The 18,411-nt window shown below is 33.6% G+C and overlaps 1 protein-coding gene across 6 annotated transcripts in view; it reads right to left on the bottom strand.

Moving 5' to 3' along the window:
* The window catches only part of CCDC91 (coiled-coil domain containing 91), a 150,049-nt gene that overhangs the window by 49,886 nt on the left and 81,752 nt on the right, over positions 1 to 18,411 (bottom strand). For all 6 annotated transcript variants that reach the window (XM_056341289.1, XM_056341287.1, XM_056341288.1 and 3 more), the window contains exon 8: positions 12,352 to 12,459. In XM_056341289.1, coding sequence (XP_056197264.1) covers positions 12,352 to 12,459 — 108 coding nt within the window. The remainder of the gene's footprint in view (positions 1 to 12,351; positions 12,460 to 18,411) is intronic.

The following is an 18,411-nucleotide window of genomic DNA, read 5'->3' as shown; positions in this document are numbered from 1 at the left end:
GCTCAGATCCGTTATTTCACTTTCATTTGAAAGAATGACACAATAGAAGACAAACATGTCTGATAAAATATTTGCATATATGACACACATCAAAGTCTACCAATGTCAGTTAAAAGACTGAAATTTTATTTACTTCAGTCAAGAATCAGCGAGGGACTTTCTAAGGAAAGCTCATTAGAGAAAATCACCTCTATGTTTAAAACACCTACAACAGAATAGTAGTTAACTTGTTCAGCCAGATTAGAATTTCTAGTATAAGACTTGCAGGCAGTTAATTTCAGCTTGACTCTGACCACCAGATTTCTAGGTTAGATATGAAGACTGTGTATGCATATTTCAAGTTGCCATAGTAGGCCAGCTACCAGAATTATTCTACAACGTTTTCCATGGCATTACAATTTTCAACCTTTAAACTTCAGGGCCACTTCAGAAATTTTATTTTACATATATGTATAAAGACGACATGCACGTGCATCCTAGAAGTCCTGAAACAATGCAGACATTTCCATTATTACAATATACAACATGTATATATGGCCAATGGAGACAATTACTGTCTATTCTCCCTGTAGATAAAATAATTTAATTACTACAGCATTCTGCATGTCCCTAACCACCCTACACAGCAGTTTACTTGACATAAACCTGTGGCAGACCTACAATCTCGAAAACTACAGACATCGGGACCAAAATTTTTATCATACAGAAACCTGAAAAGTTCTGATCTTTAATACATCTCTGAAGTGAAAACGTATCTCTTTCACTGCAGAGTGCACAACTAAATCCAGAGATCAACCCTTTGTACAAAACAAGAAAATGTTACTCCAGTTGGTTGTTACAGTAATAAGGAGTTTAACAACAGCTGGATCTATCAGATCCATCGAGATACAGCATATCAAACAAACAGAAATATAGACAGCAGCATAAGATAAATCAGTTTGCTTCTTCTGGAAGCAGAAAGGGAAACCTTTAAAATACAATATGCTGCTTTTGCTTGCCACTTTACAAAAAAAGGTTGCTTAATAAGTAAACAATTACCATAAAAATGAAGGCTGCTGTGATTGCCTTTGCAGTATGATTACTTTGATTGAGCTTAGGATCTCCTATCTCCTTGGTGGATTAGAAAATCTATACAGTATTACATTTTGAGTTTTACGGAATTCGCAGAAATTCAGTAAGAACTGTATTAAAAATTGTATCGGTGTATAAAAACACACTAGTTCCTATTTTTCAACATTGTAGAAGTAACTATTTGTGAGCACATTTAGAATGCTTTCAAAATAAAAACTAATGACTTCTGGCATATTTCAGTGCTACTTCTTTTACATTATATAGCATCCCCATTTCTCATGGAAACATAAAATTTATAATTTCAAGAACGTAAGCCTCTTGTGAATAGCTTGGCATGTCCTTTCTTATTATAATGTAAATGTTTACTCATGTGGAATAATCCTTCCATAAATGGTTACCTTCATATCTGAACTTCCAAAAGTTCATATATCATCACAAATGTTGCAACAGCTGTCCATACAACTCAGTAAAGCAAATTCTCTTGTACTAGTTCTAGAGAAATACCTTGAAGAACTGTTTATTTGGCTTCAGAATTTATATTTGGCCAAATAGTTTTCTTTTTCAGAACGAAATGTACCTTAAGCTATTAAATTACATAAATTATATGAAAAAAAGTAACCGGAAATAGACAAAGAGTGAAATATTACGTGAACTGCTTCTTGAAACAGGTCTTGAGTCCAGAAAGCCCATATTGCATACTTAGCATAGATACAACAAAGAGGATGAAAGTTTCCATTCTTCAGGTAGTTAATAAGCAATCTAATTACTTATCAAGAACTTTTACTTCTTCTAAGGTACAGTGCTCCACAGTAGTATTAAGCATCATATGGAGTCATGGAATCTCTTTGAAAGCTATGCTTATTACTGTGATGTAAAGCAAGCTCAGTGGTATTATTAACCCATTCTTAGAAAAGAATGTACCACCTTGTCATCTGAATTCCTTTTTACAGAAGCACAGATCTTTCAAAGGTATACTTGGGTATCTAGGTTATGCATAATACTTGTGCAGAAAATGTGGGATGTTATGGATAGTAAAGGTTTCTGTACATTCCTCCTTCTGACAGCAATCAAGAAAATTTTAGCTACTTCTGTATAATGACAGCAATCTGACAGACTTTGATAAAAAGCAGTAATGCAAAGGAAATGATTAATGAATCTATGAATAGAATTCCAAGCTGTTAGTTTAAATGTCTCTGCACAGCAAGATATTGTAACCCCTCTGTAACTAGTCTTTAAATTAGGGCAACTAGCTTTGTACTTCAGATTTAAAAATGATCCATATAAATTCTAAGTAGAAGTTACTATATAGAAGCATTAGATACATTAATCTTCTAGACACATGCAGAATGACTTTGGACTTTGTTACTTAATGGCGATGCTGAACTCTATATACAGTCACTGCTTCCTCGGCTGGTCTTTCAGATGAGGTTATTAAAGGAGATGAAGGTTAAAAGCATATAAAGGGTGAAGGTTTCACTTCAGCACTTACACATTTGAGAGCTTTCAACTGCTCTTGTATTTTTATCTAACAGGAATTAACAGGATGTTTTAGGTTCATTTACTTGGCTTGCAGATTTTTTGTACAACTATAACAAAGGTCTTCTAATACAGACCATTACTGAATTAAAGGTCATATACACTGAGATAAATGCCTACAGCTAAGCATAAAACCCTCACCTTCTCAACAGAAATAAAAGCTATAGAAATTATGCAAGCTGAAAGAATTTCATTCAGCGTTTCCAGCTTCAACAGGCAAGAATTATGAGCATGTTCCCCAATCTGTTAAAGTATTAAAGGAATAAAGAAAGAGCGTTGTGACTTAAGGCACCACCCTGAGATAGATATAGATATATATAGAGACATATATATATATATATATACACACATACTGAAGTTGGATTCCCAAGCATTGTAGATGCCACTTTCTCTTATGCTTATTGGGATGTCAAAGTTGCAGGTCTCCTGGTCAATTGTACCTGAGAGTATACTGCCCATGCTTCAACAAGTAAACCTAATAAAAGCTTTCAATAAGAAGTGATCAGCCTCCTGTAAGTAAGCTAATGAGTTCATCAGATCTAACAGTCCTATGAAAAATAATCCCGTCTGTTCCAGTTTTCCTGTGAAAGTTATGATGGAGACCCACTAATGGAGCCTTATGTTTGGAAAAAAGCACCTAACCTGTAGACTGTAAGACAGTGTCCATGAAGTTTTTAAATGAAAGTTGGCAGTGAGGGTTTCCTTTATTAATCAACAATCCAAGAACCAGAAAACCAGTAAGAAAATTCTAAACATGTTGGGGCTTTGAATCCAATTATCTAGCTGTTATTAAACAAATATACCTTACTGACTCCCTGAACTAAAGTGGAAAAATAGAAACTGATGGAAAGTTATAGCTACAGAGAATCTTACAAAAAAGAAAAAGATGTCCTGAACTGGAAATATGGTGGATGAATCAGTGTGAGGCCAAAATAAATCTCAGTGAAAACTCCACTTTAGTGCAACAAGAAAGTTTTCAGACAGATAGCTTGCTAGGCTGCACATTCACGTTATGCATGTTATCTATAAGGCACAGTAGACAGTCCAATACAGCAGAGATACTCTGCCAGATCTAAAAACCTTTAGCTTAGGTACCACAAACAGTATAGCTCTTCAGTGCTTTGCCTGAAATGATTTCCATAGCCCAGAGCCCTTACCTAGCCCTCTTTCTGACAATGCTACGGTTTGCTTCCTATTATTTTCCTATTTATTATATTATATATTATGTATATCTATATAATTATAATATTCCTATTATTCCATAGACAGGGAGTATAGGGTTAATAGTGCAATTTTCTGATGTGCAAAAATTCTGAAAAGCAAATTGTAGTTGGATGTGATGGCACAGTGAGACACAAGAAAGTATTTTCCAATAAAAGAAAAAAACCCCATACTTTTTAGAAAAATGGTATTTCAAAGTGGAGAGAAATACTAGTATTTCTACCCTACTGTGTGGAAAGTAGCAAGACAGGGTCAAGAAGTGTCTTCTGAAAATCATCTTAAAACAAAAGGCATTCAAAAATAGGTTATAATGTTTTCCTCCCTGCAAGAACTTCTCTAGGCAATGGTTCCAAATGAAAATTGTTTGATGTAGATTCAAATATAAATACAGAGGTCCTGTGGTTTTTCTTGATTCCTGTAAAAAAGAAATCAAAAGAATCTTTCTTTTTTTCCTGGAATGTGAGTCACAGAAGGCACTGTAAACAGATTTAATCACAATAGCAACTAGGCAGTCTTTTTTGTTATTTTTATATATTAAATTTATTTCTGAGGAATCATGACATTATCATTTCAGGTAAGCATCTTGTGAAGGATTACATAGTACATCCATGGAGTGAGTGAAATAACGCAGGGTATGAACTATTTTACAGGTAAAACGCTGTATTAAAACTATTAATAACTAATTCCATTTTAGCACACTTAAGATTCCTTGCATATCTCTATTAATCCTAAACTGCAGATTTAAGGAAAAAGGAAATAATAGAGTATCTTGCATAAACTGAAATGATTTTTAAAAACATAGATAGTTTCTTCCTGGGCCCTATACTGTTTCATTTTGAAGAAAATGAATGCAGGATTTCATCCACAAATGAGGATGAATTATTTTGCTGTAACTAACAGGCATCCAATTTATATTTCTGCAGATTGAGCCCTTCACAATATTAAGTAAATCATTACGGAGAGATCAACAAATTCAGTATAGATAAATTAATTTTGTTAGCTGTTATTCATAGTTTATGTAAGAATAGTCAGATAATCATTCAAAAACAAAACAGCAAATAACATCACAAAGCCATCAGTTAATATGAATATCCTAATACTTAAAAAAACCCCCACAAACAAAAAACCAAAACTTGCATTATTTGTAGCATTACTGCGACAAAATAATGCCACTTCACACTTTCTCAGATTTTTAATCTGAGGAAACAATATTCAAACACTAATGAAATGACACTTGGCACCTTCTTTTAATGACATCATTCTGAAAAACAGTATATTAAGACATATGTATATCTAATTCACCCTCAGCGAATGATCAGTTTTTCGTGTAACAAAAATCTACTGAATTTTTTAATCTAACTAAACTGCATTGTAGTTTGTAGTTTAATAGAAAAAAGCATAGCCATAATAAGACTTTATCTCTCATCTCTAGTATGTTTTTTTTTTCTTGTACCTTCGTTACATATGGACAAAGAGCAATATCTGTCCCTCAAGATTTGAGAAAAATTATCTTCAGAAAAATTTAGCAAATATTTCAGTACTTCGCTCATCAGCAGGAATAATAAAGCACTGGATAAGACTTTTTAAGAATTCACCATTTCAAATTTGTTCACCTACTTTAACAAGAAACCTTCTTAACCCACAAAGTTCTACTTTTATTTCTGTCTCTCCTGAAGGAATCTAACAGTAGGAAGAAATAACGCAGGTCATGGGAAACATTATCGCTGTGTAAGAGGGAGATGACATAACAAAAATACAGTCACAGCATCATGATTTTGTAATGTTATAAAAATATGCCCATTTCTACACCCTATTCAAAATATTATTCTGAGGAAAAAGGCAAACTTATTAAAACACTAATAATAGTCTTCTGCTCCTGTAGACAGGCTAACGATATTTAACAGCATATTCTTTTATACTGCACCTTTTCTTCACCACTACTAAAATATGCCTAAATCAAATGACAAGACCTGGTAATCATAACTGGTTTCCTACACTGTCCTCACTATCTGTGGCATCAGAGTGTTTGGCAGCACAAGGTGGAAAATCTGTCTGAAGAGTTCCAACATCTGTTACATATTTCCACTTCCTCAAATTATAACTTATTGCTGCATGGTTGAACTGTATCTTTTTGCCAGTTTGAGGTCCAAGTGGCTAACAAAGCAGCAAAACTTTTCTAAGAGAAAGCTCAGGAATCAGCACAACATTATACAACCAGAAAAGTTAAAAAAATGAAAAAAAAAAAAAAAAAGAAAAAATACAATAGCAGTAATAAAATATCTAATCCTATACTCATACTCAGGGTTCCACTCAGCAGTATACAGACTATGTAAACTGTATAATTTGAGATACATCAGAGGGTGAAATTAACCTTAAAACATTTTGCTGTTGTGTTTCATTTTTTTAATAAATAAAGTAATAAGCTATACAAAGTCATGTAAATACAAAAATACTTTTCTCAGAAAGCATATATAGTAATAGAGACTATTAAAAAACCCACAGACTTCAAGGTCCTAAGGATACAGAGATAAGGAACTTCAGTAAAAATATGAAGGAAAAAAAAAGTATTAATTAGTCCTTCTGTTTTTGTGATCTGATTCATTTCACAGGCTGTATGAGTTCTCACAGAATTGCTCTATCTATCACAAAAAATAAAAGGAAATGAACTCCTTAAATATGAGTGATATAAACAGCAGAATGTTCAGTAATGGAATATAGCAAAATAGAGGAAAAAAAAATTTCTACAATAGCTGACAAAAATAATTAAGGAGAAAAATCACACTATATTACTTAGTTATTCGTTATTAACACGGGTTGATGATATAAATTCATAACAAGCAATGAAGATTTTAAGAAAACGTTATATAAGCAAAAGGCAGAAAGCAAAAATCACACTAAAGAGCTATGTTCAACTGGAACTTGACAAATCCACGGAAGCAAATGCAATTTCCAAATAGGATTTTTGGTTGAGACTCTGAAAGTATCCTGGCTGGATTAACAGTGCAAAGGGACTGCAAAATTATCTTTCAACTAGCCTGTGATAGTGGGCAGATTCAAACGCACTTAGAAGACGCTGGTAAGTATTTACATTTTTTTTTTAAAAAAAAAAAAAAAGATATGCCTTCTTGGGTCTTAGCAATGTAACTTTTCTTTTGGGATGTAAATGCTAAGCAATACTGGATACAAAGACAACACATACAAAATCAAAACACAGAGTGATGATAAATCAAACCTTTTCAGGACTTAAGGAAAACAAACAAACAAACAAAAAAGCCTTCCCAGCACAGGAAGAGCTGATTCTTGATCTTTTTACTCCAAGTCTTTCTATACATGCAGAAATCAAGGAGGTATTATGAATTTAGGAATAAATAAGTCAAATTGAAAACAGGATTCTAATAAATACTTTTTTTCAACTTTATATAACCAGGAACTACCAGAGAATAAAGAAGTTCTGAGTCTAACTTTACTCTTGGCAGAACAGCAGAAAACCTGAAAAGACACATCTAGATGAACTATGTTTAAGGATGACAGAAGTCAGGTGCAAAGTGAATTTGATGAAAACATAATGGGAATGAGTGACAGGAAGTACTCCATTTTGGAGGGAATGAATAAACAATTATTCCCACAGCAGCAAACTGCAAGATTTCTGAGAACTGAGAGGAAACGTCTAAAGAAGAGAACATGTTAAATACTCTCAAGAATTTCCAAACCTATCTTAGTTGGAATTAATGAACCAGAAAGGTTATGTCAACTTCAGCCTTCGTTTTTTCAGTCTGCAAGTCTTGTCTTCAGGGTTATTCAAGTACCTACTGGTCTTACTGCAAAAATTGGCTAATGTGTCCTAAAAACCCCAAATATTCAGAATTCTCTAAGAATCTAGTCTGCCTATGCTCCCTTCCAGATCAGGCATTAAAGAGATTTCACAATTACTAACATTAGATGGGAAAAAAATAGAACCTCTTTTGTTTACAAAAGGAGGGGAAATAAATAATCAAAATGCATAAAATAAGCAGTTATAGAAACATGGTACACATAATGAGTAGATATAAAACCAAGATTTGAAATAGTAGAAACTTATATTTCCTGACTGCAGAATTAAGTTGCTGAATGAAAGAAACACTTTGTCTAGCATATAAACAATGACTTGCTAATACAAGACAAGTACTTTTTACACTTGACATTTTAGGAATTGTTGGGGGACTTTACTGGGACTCTTCACAGAAGGCTATGCAAAACAAAATGCATCATCCAAATACTGGAGAAGGTATCTGTCACATTCCTGCAGCTCACTACTATTGTCACATCAGCTTTCTGCTTGTCCACAAGCTGTTCTTAGAACTTCAAAAAAATGAGTTCTAGTAAATCAAAAAAATGAGTTCTAGTAAATGGAACTTCTATTCTGACTGACGTTTCAGCAAAATGTTTTCAAATTGAAGCTAAATCAGTACCTCTCTCAGAGTGTTCAAAAAAGGGCACAAGATTTCATGCACCATCCAACAGATTTTCAACTACTATTTATCATACCAATGACAGCCAATACCACGATGAAGCAAAGTAGAAAAAGAATTAAGGACATGCGACTAACACTACTTATTTCAAGTGTTGTTGCATCTACAAATGCAAGGCTTGTTTCATAGCTTCACATAAAATCATCACGAAAAATATCAACATACAAAAGTGCAGAGGAAGCATTTAACGGAGTTCTTTGATTTTTTTGTGTGACACTTCCAGTACTGTTCTGTCTCAGCAATTACACTAGCAGCTCCACTGGCTTCTTAAACTAAGGCAAAAATTTCAACATAATGTACTCTATACAAAGGAAAACTGCAGGCCACACATCCTTAAGGCACATCCTTAAGGATTTACTGATTAGGAGAAAAGAAGTCCAGCCTAGGAAAGGAATATGCATGCAATTGAACTCCAGAAATAAAGACTTCTATTCCTTGTCTGTCTTTATTAATCTTTTATGTGAATCAAAACAGAAAATAGACAGACTAACATAACTAAGGACCACAGTAAAAAGACATCTCCCTTAGCATGAAAACACTGCACAGGATATCCAGTTGTATGTCTCTGATTTATACTGTTTCCTCAGGAAGACATAGAGAAAAAGAGGTATCAAGTTGTAATTTAGAAATGGAAATGTGTAATCTGAGCCTCACTTCAAATATGCTTTAATCCCTCCCTATGCAAGAACGCGTTTCACACTGAAGGAGACCATCAAGGTAAGGAAAGAAAAGTGCAAGATAAATAGAGGGAAAATGATTTCTCATAAATGCAAAGTGATTCGCTGCAGGTATTTAAGATTTTACTTTACCTTAACACACAGATCATTGACTGTTTTAAAAAGAATACAAAACTCAACCTCAATATAGTTTACATTTTTAACACCAACTTTGAATAGTGAGAAATTTGTGATACGTCATCATTTCTAGGACTTCCAGTGAAAACTAGTCATTCCTCTTACACTACCATGCTCATGGTCTAGCAACCTTAACAAGAAAATTCCTTAGAATATCCTAGTCCTACATGGTAAATATTTTTAAATAATAGAAGCTTGCTTACTCCATCTTTTCATGGTGCCTTTTATCGTCTGTGCTTTTTAAAGTTACTCAGTCTCTATGCCTCCTCTATGTTCAAAAGAAAAACCTACATTGATTCAAACGCTGGAAAATAGAGATGCCTGAAAGACACTCTATTCCACATACTGAGGTATGGACAGCAGAATATTGCCATAAATAAATAAATAGCCTGCCTCTGCATCAAGCATCCAGCCCAGGCAATTGCTTAGTTACACAGTCTCAGAGACGAAACCATATTTCTCCAAATGTATGAGATACAATGAATTTAAATTATATATACCTATTAAACCAAAGTATGCATTGCTTGTAGACCTCTCTCATGCCTCATTTGTCATAAAAGATCAGTAAAAGCTAGCAAAGAAGGTAAAACTATGATCTAAATTTGTCAGTAATCTTACAGAGATACATTTTATTCTAAGATGTGTGATTTGGTTTTGGGTTTTGCTTGAGGATTTTTTTAATATTCGTACTTCACAAGATACATATTGTTCTAGCCATTGTGGCATCTCACTTCTAGCACTGACCAATACCTGACTATACTGAAGGACATTTATTAACTTCCTGTTATATGTCCCTTCATTTTCTGAGTAATCTATCCAAAAGTTTGTTGATCATGTTTTTCAGTATTTATTTTCATACAGTACATTTAAGTTTCTGATTTTGAAGCTGTATTGTCTTTGTATTTTAGCAGAGAAAAACAGCCGTTACTTCTCAAAGAGACACTTTTGGGAGGGAGGGGTATGGAAGTTTAGGGGGGAAATGGAATTAGGATAAAGCATGAGAGTTATTCTATGAGATAATTTGATTTTGTGGAACTTGAAATAAAACAGCAGAAAATTTAGAAGGAATGGCAAATGAGGAGAGAAAATTATGTGGGCTGACAAAGTTTTACATGGGTTTAAAAGTTTGCAGGTAAAATACTGCTTGTAAGACAAGAATAATGGAAGAGAACAACAACAACAAAAAGCTATGTTCGTATACAGAACATACTTGCACTGTGTGACTACTGCCACAAAAAAAAAATAAATCTTTACAGTGATATACTTATAACTTTCCATGTAAAGGTGGATATGTATGTACAATCCCGTAACACAGAACATCAATCAACTTGGTGCACAATCATTAGCAATCATTTCAGCAATCTTAACTGTTATTACAGAATAAAATAATTTGAACAAAACCAAAAAGTTAAAACACCAAGGCATACATTTAAGAATAGATGTACTCAAAAAGAATAAAAACATACTACACATTTCTCAGATTCCCACAAAGATTTATGAGTGAACAAAATTTGCCAGTATAAATCTGTTTTATTAAACCTGGTAGTTCTACCATAAACACTCCCACTTGTCTACTTATTAGGCTTCAAAATCCCAGTTATCTGTTACAATTAAAGCTGATAAACCTTGACTGACAAATGACTCAGAGGTTTGTGAACAAAATGTAAACCTTTTCTGGGATCCAAACGGTGGGTTCAATTGCGTTAAATGTAGACGTGATGTGAACTGGGCACTGTCTTATGTCGTAAGTACTCTTCTGTCCTACAACTGAGAATGGGTCCCTTACGAAGCTGGGTTCTCCCCAGGTAAATCTGAATCTCTCAAACATGTTTTCACATTTCTGTCCCCGCCTTTTGGTTTGTGATGCAAATGCCACAGATCACGCGAGCAGTATTTTTGCTCAATCTGAAAGTATATCCTCAAAAATCTTCCCATAATGCTTCCAGATTTCATGAGATTCACTATTTTTTAATATTCAGAAAATGGTACCAAGTCAATAAACAACATGTTGATTTCAGAAACACAAAACATTTTGTTAAATTTAATTTTTACTTGCTTTTTAGGCAGAGCTTTATGGTAAGCATTAAATAACCGTAGTTCTGTGCAATAAACAGTTCATTCATGGTGGAAATGATTTCTCCAAACTATTACATCTTTCCTTCATCCTGTTCATACAGATGTTTATATATTTAATATGTTTGTGCTAAAGTGTTAGTTGATATGGCCAGAACAGTGAAATGATCATAAAACACTTTTGGAAATGGTGAAATACTTCAGGTGGACTTTTGATGTATTTAGCTCTAATATACACCAAGAAAATTAAATGAAGTATTATCCTTTGTATTTTTAATAGAATTGTTGCTAACAGTACTTAAAAGGCAACTTAATACTGTTAATTGCAATGTAAACAACTCCAGGAAGCTGTTAACAAATTAGCTTTCTTTAAAAAAACCAAACATACTAATGTTCATTATTATTTTGATCCAAGAGCTGTAATTGAGTCAAACAAAGATATTTTCAATAACAAACCAGATTTACACTGTTCAGATACTCATCAGTAATTCATGGGATTCCAAATACTTGCTATGCAGTGTGCTTTTACTCATTGTCATGTTAAATGAACCAACATAGGCCTATTTATATATTTTTTTCTGAATGTTATGTAATTCCTCATAGCTAGTTTTATATTTTCTATCTCAAATTTCTATGAAATAAAAATAGGTTTGGACAACAGATACTTGTGTCTACCACCTAAAAAGCATGAAAACATTTGGACAAAAAAATTGTGCAAATCCCATAAAATAAAATCCTACACTTAACTACGTAAACTAAAAAAAAAATTGTGAGTTTTCTGTGAGACTGCAGAAAATGGCAGCTGTTAAAGAAGTAAGTGTTGAATTGCTCTGAGACTTTTATCAGTGCTACACTCTTCCTAAAACTGTTCTAAGCAAGTTAAAATGTTATAAAACACCTTTGATCCCAACAGATGAAGAGTCATTGTTTATTTTGCATTTTTAAGTACTTGTGTTCACTGTTATCCTTAGGACACAAGGTGAAATTTTATTTTTTTGGTGATCATATATATTAATATTTTTATAAAACAAAGAAGTTCAAACTAAAAGAAAATCATGAAAATTTTTTTGGCATGTGCACATTAATACCTGAACATTAAGAAGTTCTTCACATTTGTGAGAATGTTTTTCAATTGCTAGTATATACTGTTTTTCAATAGCTGCTTCTTGCTGTTGAACTGTAGATTGTAGCAGTGCCTGCAAAAAAAAAGTACAAAATATTCAACAAAGATATAACTGCGATGTTTATTGGTAACTGCATCTACTAGTACTTGTGTATAACCAGAATGTGGAATGCTGTTATAAATTTGGAATGTGCAACTATTAAAGTACCTTTCTATGTAACACTACCTTGTTTTCAGTCAGGACTAAAATTTTTTGGATCTCAGATTTCTTATACACAGTCTGCTTAAAAGACAGCAGCACACAGAAGATAGGGAGAGAATTTCTGTAAAATATACTCAGTTTAGTGGGGGACCACACAAGAAGAGAAGCATATGAAAGCTGCTGAAAAAAAAAAAAAAGAAAAAAAAGAAAAAAAAAGGAGAGAAAAAGAAAAGGCAGCCAGACATATTTCCCTGGCTGACAAAACTCCACATCCTCTCGGCACAGTGTAAGATCCCATGGGCCAAGCATGATCTTCACAACCACAAGTCAAGTAAAAGCAGATGGAAATTCTGAGTAATTTAAAACATAAAAGAACATCCTGCACACCCCCCCCGGAAGTTCACACTCAAATGTGAAGCAGTGGAAGTCAAAGTGTGGAAAGTCAAACTACCAAAACAGTAACAAAAAGATGACAAAATTAGGAACTCTCTGTGTGAGAGCACGTGTGCATGCACATGTGTGTATTCACATGCACTTGACTAAACTCTGCAGAATTTCCAGCATCTGAACACAAAAAAAGAAATAAAAAAAATCTTAAGATATGTGAAAAACCATATTACACTCAGGCTTCTTTAAACAATGATGGTATTTTAATGCAGGATTTACTTAACTCATGCTATGCAGGTCTTTTCCCCCTCATATTATAAATTATTTATGTCACCTTCCAAATATTCTTTGGGCTATTTATACACAATGTAGCAAACTATTTTTAACTAGTAATCAATACAGTGAAGTAGTTGAAATTACTGTGTAAGTTAAAACAGACGTAAGTTTTACAGAAAACAGACCTTTGGCCCAAATACAGACAAAGGAAAAAAAATCCCATCTTTCAAACAATCTATTTTAGAGATATATGTACTTCATGGAATATAACACATTAAATACAATTTTGAATACTTCTAAAAAACCCCAAAAATGTATTAAAAAAAAAAGATTTGTCTGAAAATTTTTAAACTACCTTTCCAAATTTTCCACTAATTAGCCTCTTACGCCAAAATCAGTGTTCTTCATTAATGCTATAGCATGGTAGTAGCTTTCAGCACAGGTTCAGGGATTTAAAAAGTAAAAATGACAACGTATACGTTAATCAAAGTGTAAGAATATATTTACTGGTGTTTGCAGAGGGTTTAGCTAGCCATAAGTTTACCTCTAAAAAAGCCAATTTCCTTCTAACTAAATTTAGTTATTTTATTGATATAAATCAGGCAATCACAAAAACTTAACTCTCGAAGTATAACTTCTGTAAGTGAAACTTCATACGCTAAATCCTGTTGCGTATAACCTAGAATTGCCATGAATCACTGGCAAAAATTGTCTGTACTGGAGTATGGTGGGGGTTTTTTTGTCTAAACTATTGTGGCAAGAATCGTTTCATGTAACTGGTATAAAAAAGAAAAAAATCACATTCCCATCTTAGGGAAAACACTAACAAAATGGCCATTAAGTTGCAATGCCTTTTGTCAGATAGCTTCTTTCTCACGCCAAGGGCTGAGTCACTTTATGCACTTTGCTGTGCAAACTTGACTAGTGACTGTCAAATTCCTATTAAATGGTATAAAAAACTTCCAGTTTTTCAGGAAATAATTATTATTCATGCAGAGGCTGCTAATTTTTTTATTTATTTCCTTTTATTATTTTCTTCAGAAAAATACGTAAAATTCCACACTCAGAAACAAAATCCTTCCTTTTCTATCATACGCACTACTAATACAGGTTAAATAGTAGCACAGAATTGATCCTGTATTTGACTATTCCACTAGTGGGCCAAGCAAGAAGACAGAAAAATCCTCCTATGTGGGCACAGTACTTCAGAGATAGCTTCCATGTTGTGCCATAAAAAAAACGTCCAGACAAAAGTCTTTATTTTCTATGGACATATTTCAGCATATCAGCTAGTCAAACAGGCCTCTAAAATACAGAAGAAATTATTTATGCCAAGGCACAAATCTTTTCAAGTCACTTAAAAGAAGATGAGGTGTGTCATGTAATACCTTGAAATAGCAATAACTATTAGGAAAATAAGATTTCCCCTTTCAAGAGGAATCTGAAAATTTTTAGAACCTTATGGTTTTAAGATTGCTTACAATCAAAGCAGAATGCTGAGCTCTGATTTATTTTAAAGTGCCGAATATTTTTATTCTCATGAGAAAATTTTTATGCCTAGGACTGATCGTAATTGTCAGCACTGTCAGATATGGCACTTCTATCACTTCTGAAAAATGAACAGAGAAGTGTCATAGAGAACTGACAGGACTAGACAAATGGATCTTGCCCCTTTAAATTAAGTCTTTCATTATTCTTCATTTATCATTGAAATCATTCCCATATTTAATATATTATGAGAAATAAGATAATTTAAAAAATATAATAAAAGCCAAACTTGACAATTTCCTTTAATTCTAACCTAGCGTGCAGTTGTTGCCTAGGACACTACTATGTTCATTGCATATATCCTACATCTGCCTGGCTCCAGCTGACTATAAAAAGTAAATATGAACATAAAGATGTCATAAAGCAATGTCTTTCCAAGACTATAAAAAAAGGAAGAAAAAAAAAAAAAAAAGAGAACACAGAGTTCAAAAATGACCTCATTTTCTTCTTTGTCTGATCACAACCACCATTTAAGGTTTCTGGATTGGGTAAATACAGCAGAGATGCATGGTATCTATCCAAATCTTTTGCAAATTTCAAGATAATCAAGATAATCAACTACTGAAATTACTTACTTAAAAATACTAAATTACTAAATAATTAATTTACAAAACTAAAACATACATTCAGCTACTTGATGATAGGCATGTCTAACTCTTAGAGTTACATATTTCCTTCAGTAAAACGATACTGAAAGTCTTTTGACCAATTGCTATTCTGGGCAACTGCTTATCACTGCTGCAACACCTCTTTCCTCCTTAATTAATTATGCAATTATCCTGGTGGGCTGATGTTTCATAAATCTGTGGCCATGGATCTAATATCAAGCTGGTATTCTTGAAGCAGTCTCCTTTTAATAGCTCACTGAATCATTTCAAGCAAGGTTACAGCAGAACATAGCCTATGGCATCTGTTGCAGGGCGTCAAAGGGTAGGATTTCAATATGCCCTTGGTAATTCATTTCTCCTTCTGTATATTGTGTAGGGAACTTCCTTGGCACAGGGTGGCAGGGGTCACGCTGTACCAACAGCCAGCTTCAGGACTGTGACGGCAAGAGGCGTAAGTATTGATGCAGATCTGTTTTTACACTCCTGTCACATTTGTTGCCTCAGTCTACACTTGTTATATTCGTAAAGAAAGCAGTGGGTTCAGATTTTCAGGATTTCTTTACATTTATCAACTAGTCCTTACTGCTTCTTGGCTTCTTTGTTTACTTTTCCCCCCCTTCCTTCCTCAACACACACACTTCACCAGCCCTAACTACATCTGCCTTTAACCAAAAGTGAGGTTGCTTAAGGTCTTTACTGCAAGCCAAATAAACAGTCATCTTTTTCAGGCAGTTACTAGATCTTCTTTTCCCATTTGCAGTTTCCATGGCTTTCAAAAATCTGCCTCCCCACTCTTTATGTAAGTTGTTGTATCAGGGAATAGTTTAAAAGACCGTGGTACTTTAAATAAACAAATACTTAAAGCAGTTTGCTTAACATTAAAATACAAAACAATGCATGAATATAAGAACAAACTGCAGCCACTATATTGGCTGTATAACCATAGTTATGATTGCAGGTACATCACCACTTGAACTGATGCATATCCACTAATCAAACAAAGACAGAATTTACAAGGCTTATGTACTAAATAATCAAACTATATTTAAGTACAATAAAATAAGAATGAGAACATCTTTCCTCTGACTCCTGAAAACATATCACCACAGCTTCAAGTAATCAGACAAAGATATATAAATGGCCTTTTATCATCTCCTTCCTCCCCATGTCTCATACTACACATTTGCCATTACTAAACTGGGCAAAAAAAGCCAGTAACTGACAAACCCAAGAATTAATGTCTACACTGACATTGTTTTATTAGGTTTGGTTCAGTTGTAATTCATTTTCAACATGGCATTAGCTAATCAAAGCGAAAATCTGGTCAAGTTTTAAGCCTCAGGCATTAATCTATAGCTGTTTTGGCTTGTAGATCAGAAAAAGAAAATCAGAGTAGAAAGTAGCATTGAGAAAGTTATTAGGGGAAGAAAAAGGTGCCAAATTAACACATCTATAATCTAATTCCTCAAAACCCAGAACTACTTCAAAAAATTACATTGACTTATGGTATCCAGTGGGTTTTATCTGGTAAAAAAAAATAATAATAATGGGACAAGAATAAAATACCTCATATTTTAACACTTTACCTAGCTCGGTATACCCGGTTTCAGAATAGGAATTTAATATGACTCAAAGAAGCGACAAGAAACTATCGGAGTCAGATATGGAACAGCAAATCTTTAGGTCCCCTTCCAAAATCTATTGGGTATCAGATGGATTAGTTTGATGTACAGTTGTATTTTCCTCTTTTCAAAAACACATGAAAGAAATCATTATATGCCCCTCTCATCTTATCAGGACTAAAACCAGTGGAATTTAAGCAAAAAGAAAAATTAGGAGTCTGCACACTGCCTCAGTCCTGATTTTCTTTCCCCAGAGAATAGAGCAATGGCTCTTGAACCACTGCGGATAAGCTAAATTTTCTCAGTTCTAAAATTTCAAAGATTTGTTGATTATAGCTCTTATTCTAGTATCTCTATCTCTGGATTCTTGTTAGTAAAGCTGCCTGTGCAGCACAAGGAGTAACAAAATAATGGCAGAATTCTAGAATGTCCTAAAATTTTGTAGAATCTTGCAGCGGAGTTGGGTGGAACACATTCTGGTGTCTGTAAACTATACAGTTTAGTTGTATGATAAGGTAGTTTAAATGTTAGAATACATTTGGGAGAAGTTCTGTCTTGCACTTGCTATTTTGCCACTTGGAAATAATGCATTTTCCCAATGCACATTATACTCCAAACTCTCTTAGGTTTTCTCTTCATTGTTTCTGGACATGAACAATTTTGAGGAGGCTTTTAAAGAACAAATTCACATCGTTAATGGGAAAGCTAAAGAGTAACACGTATGGTCACATTTAACAGTATCTATACAAATTGTGGCTACTCCAAATGAATGCTTCAAATAACAGGACTTGTAGGATGACAATGACAGCAAAGCAAGTCTTTTTCTGAACGTTAAACTATCAGAAAACTTCCAAACAATTCAAGAAATACTGCTTCCTCCCTACTTTCTAATCATTCTCCTAACCCAAAAACGCTATCACAGAATTGAGCCTACTTTTCTTCCACTAACCAAAAATGCCTGGAACAAAAGAGAATGAAAACCCTTAAGAACAAGTTCTCTAAAGTCTCTTTATATCCATTTTAGTTTTATACATGACAGGTAATAAAAATCACAGAAACTATTATTTCCTCAAACCATTACCAAAACCTTCACACATCTAAATAACAGTACAAAAAATTTTAAAATTAGTTTGCAGAAAGATTAAATGTGAATCCATCTTGAATTTATAAACGGGAATTTTACCAAAACAAAATAAAACTTAACTAAATTAGACCAAACCCCACTTTAAGCTCAGATAAAGAACAAACTTTAGCTTCAAGTTTCATACATCAGAATAATTTTGGAAGACCCTGAGTTGGAACAATATCCAAACATTATAATAAGAACTTCATCCATTATCACTTTGGGATATTATTAATTAAGGGAATACACATCTTAATTA

This window comes from Falco biarmicus, chromosome 5 (genome assembly GCF_023638135.1).
Source record: "Falco biarmicus isolate bFalBia1 chromosome 5, bFalBia1.pri, whole genome shotgun sequence".
Taxonomy (NCBI): Eukaryota; Metazoa; Chordata; class Aves; order Falconiformes; family Falconidae; genus Falco; species Falco biarmicus.
Note: the sequence above shows the minus strand (reverse complement) of the source record. Positions and strands in the feature narration are given on the sequence as shown.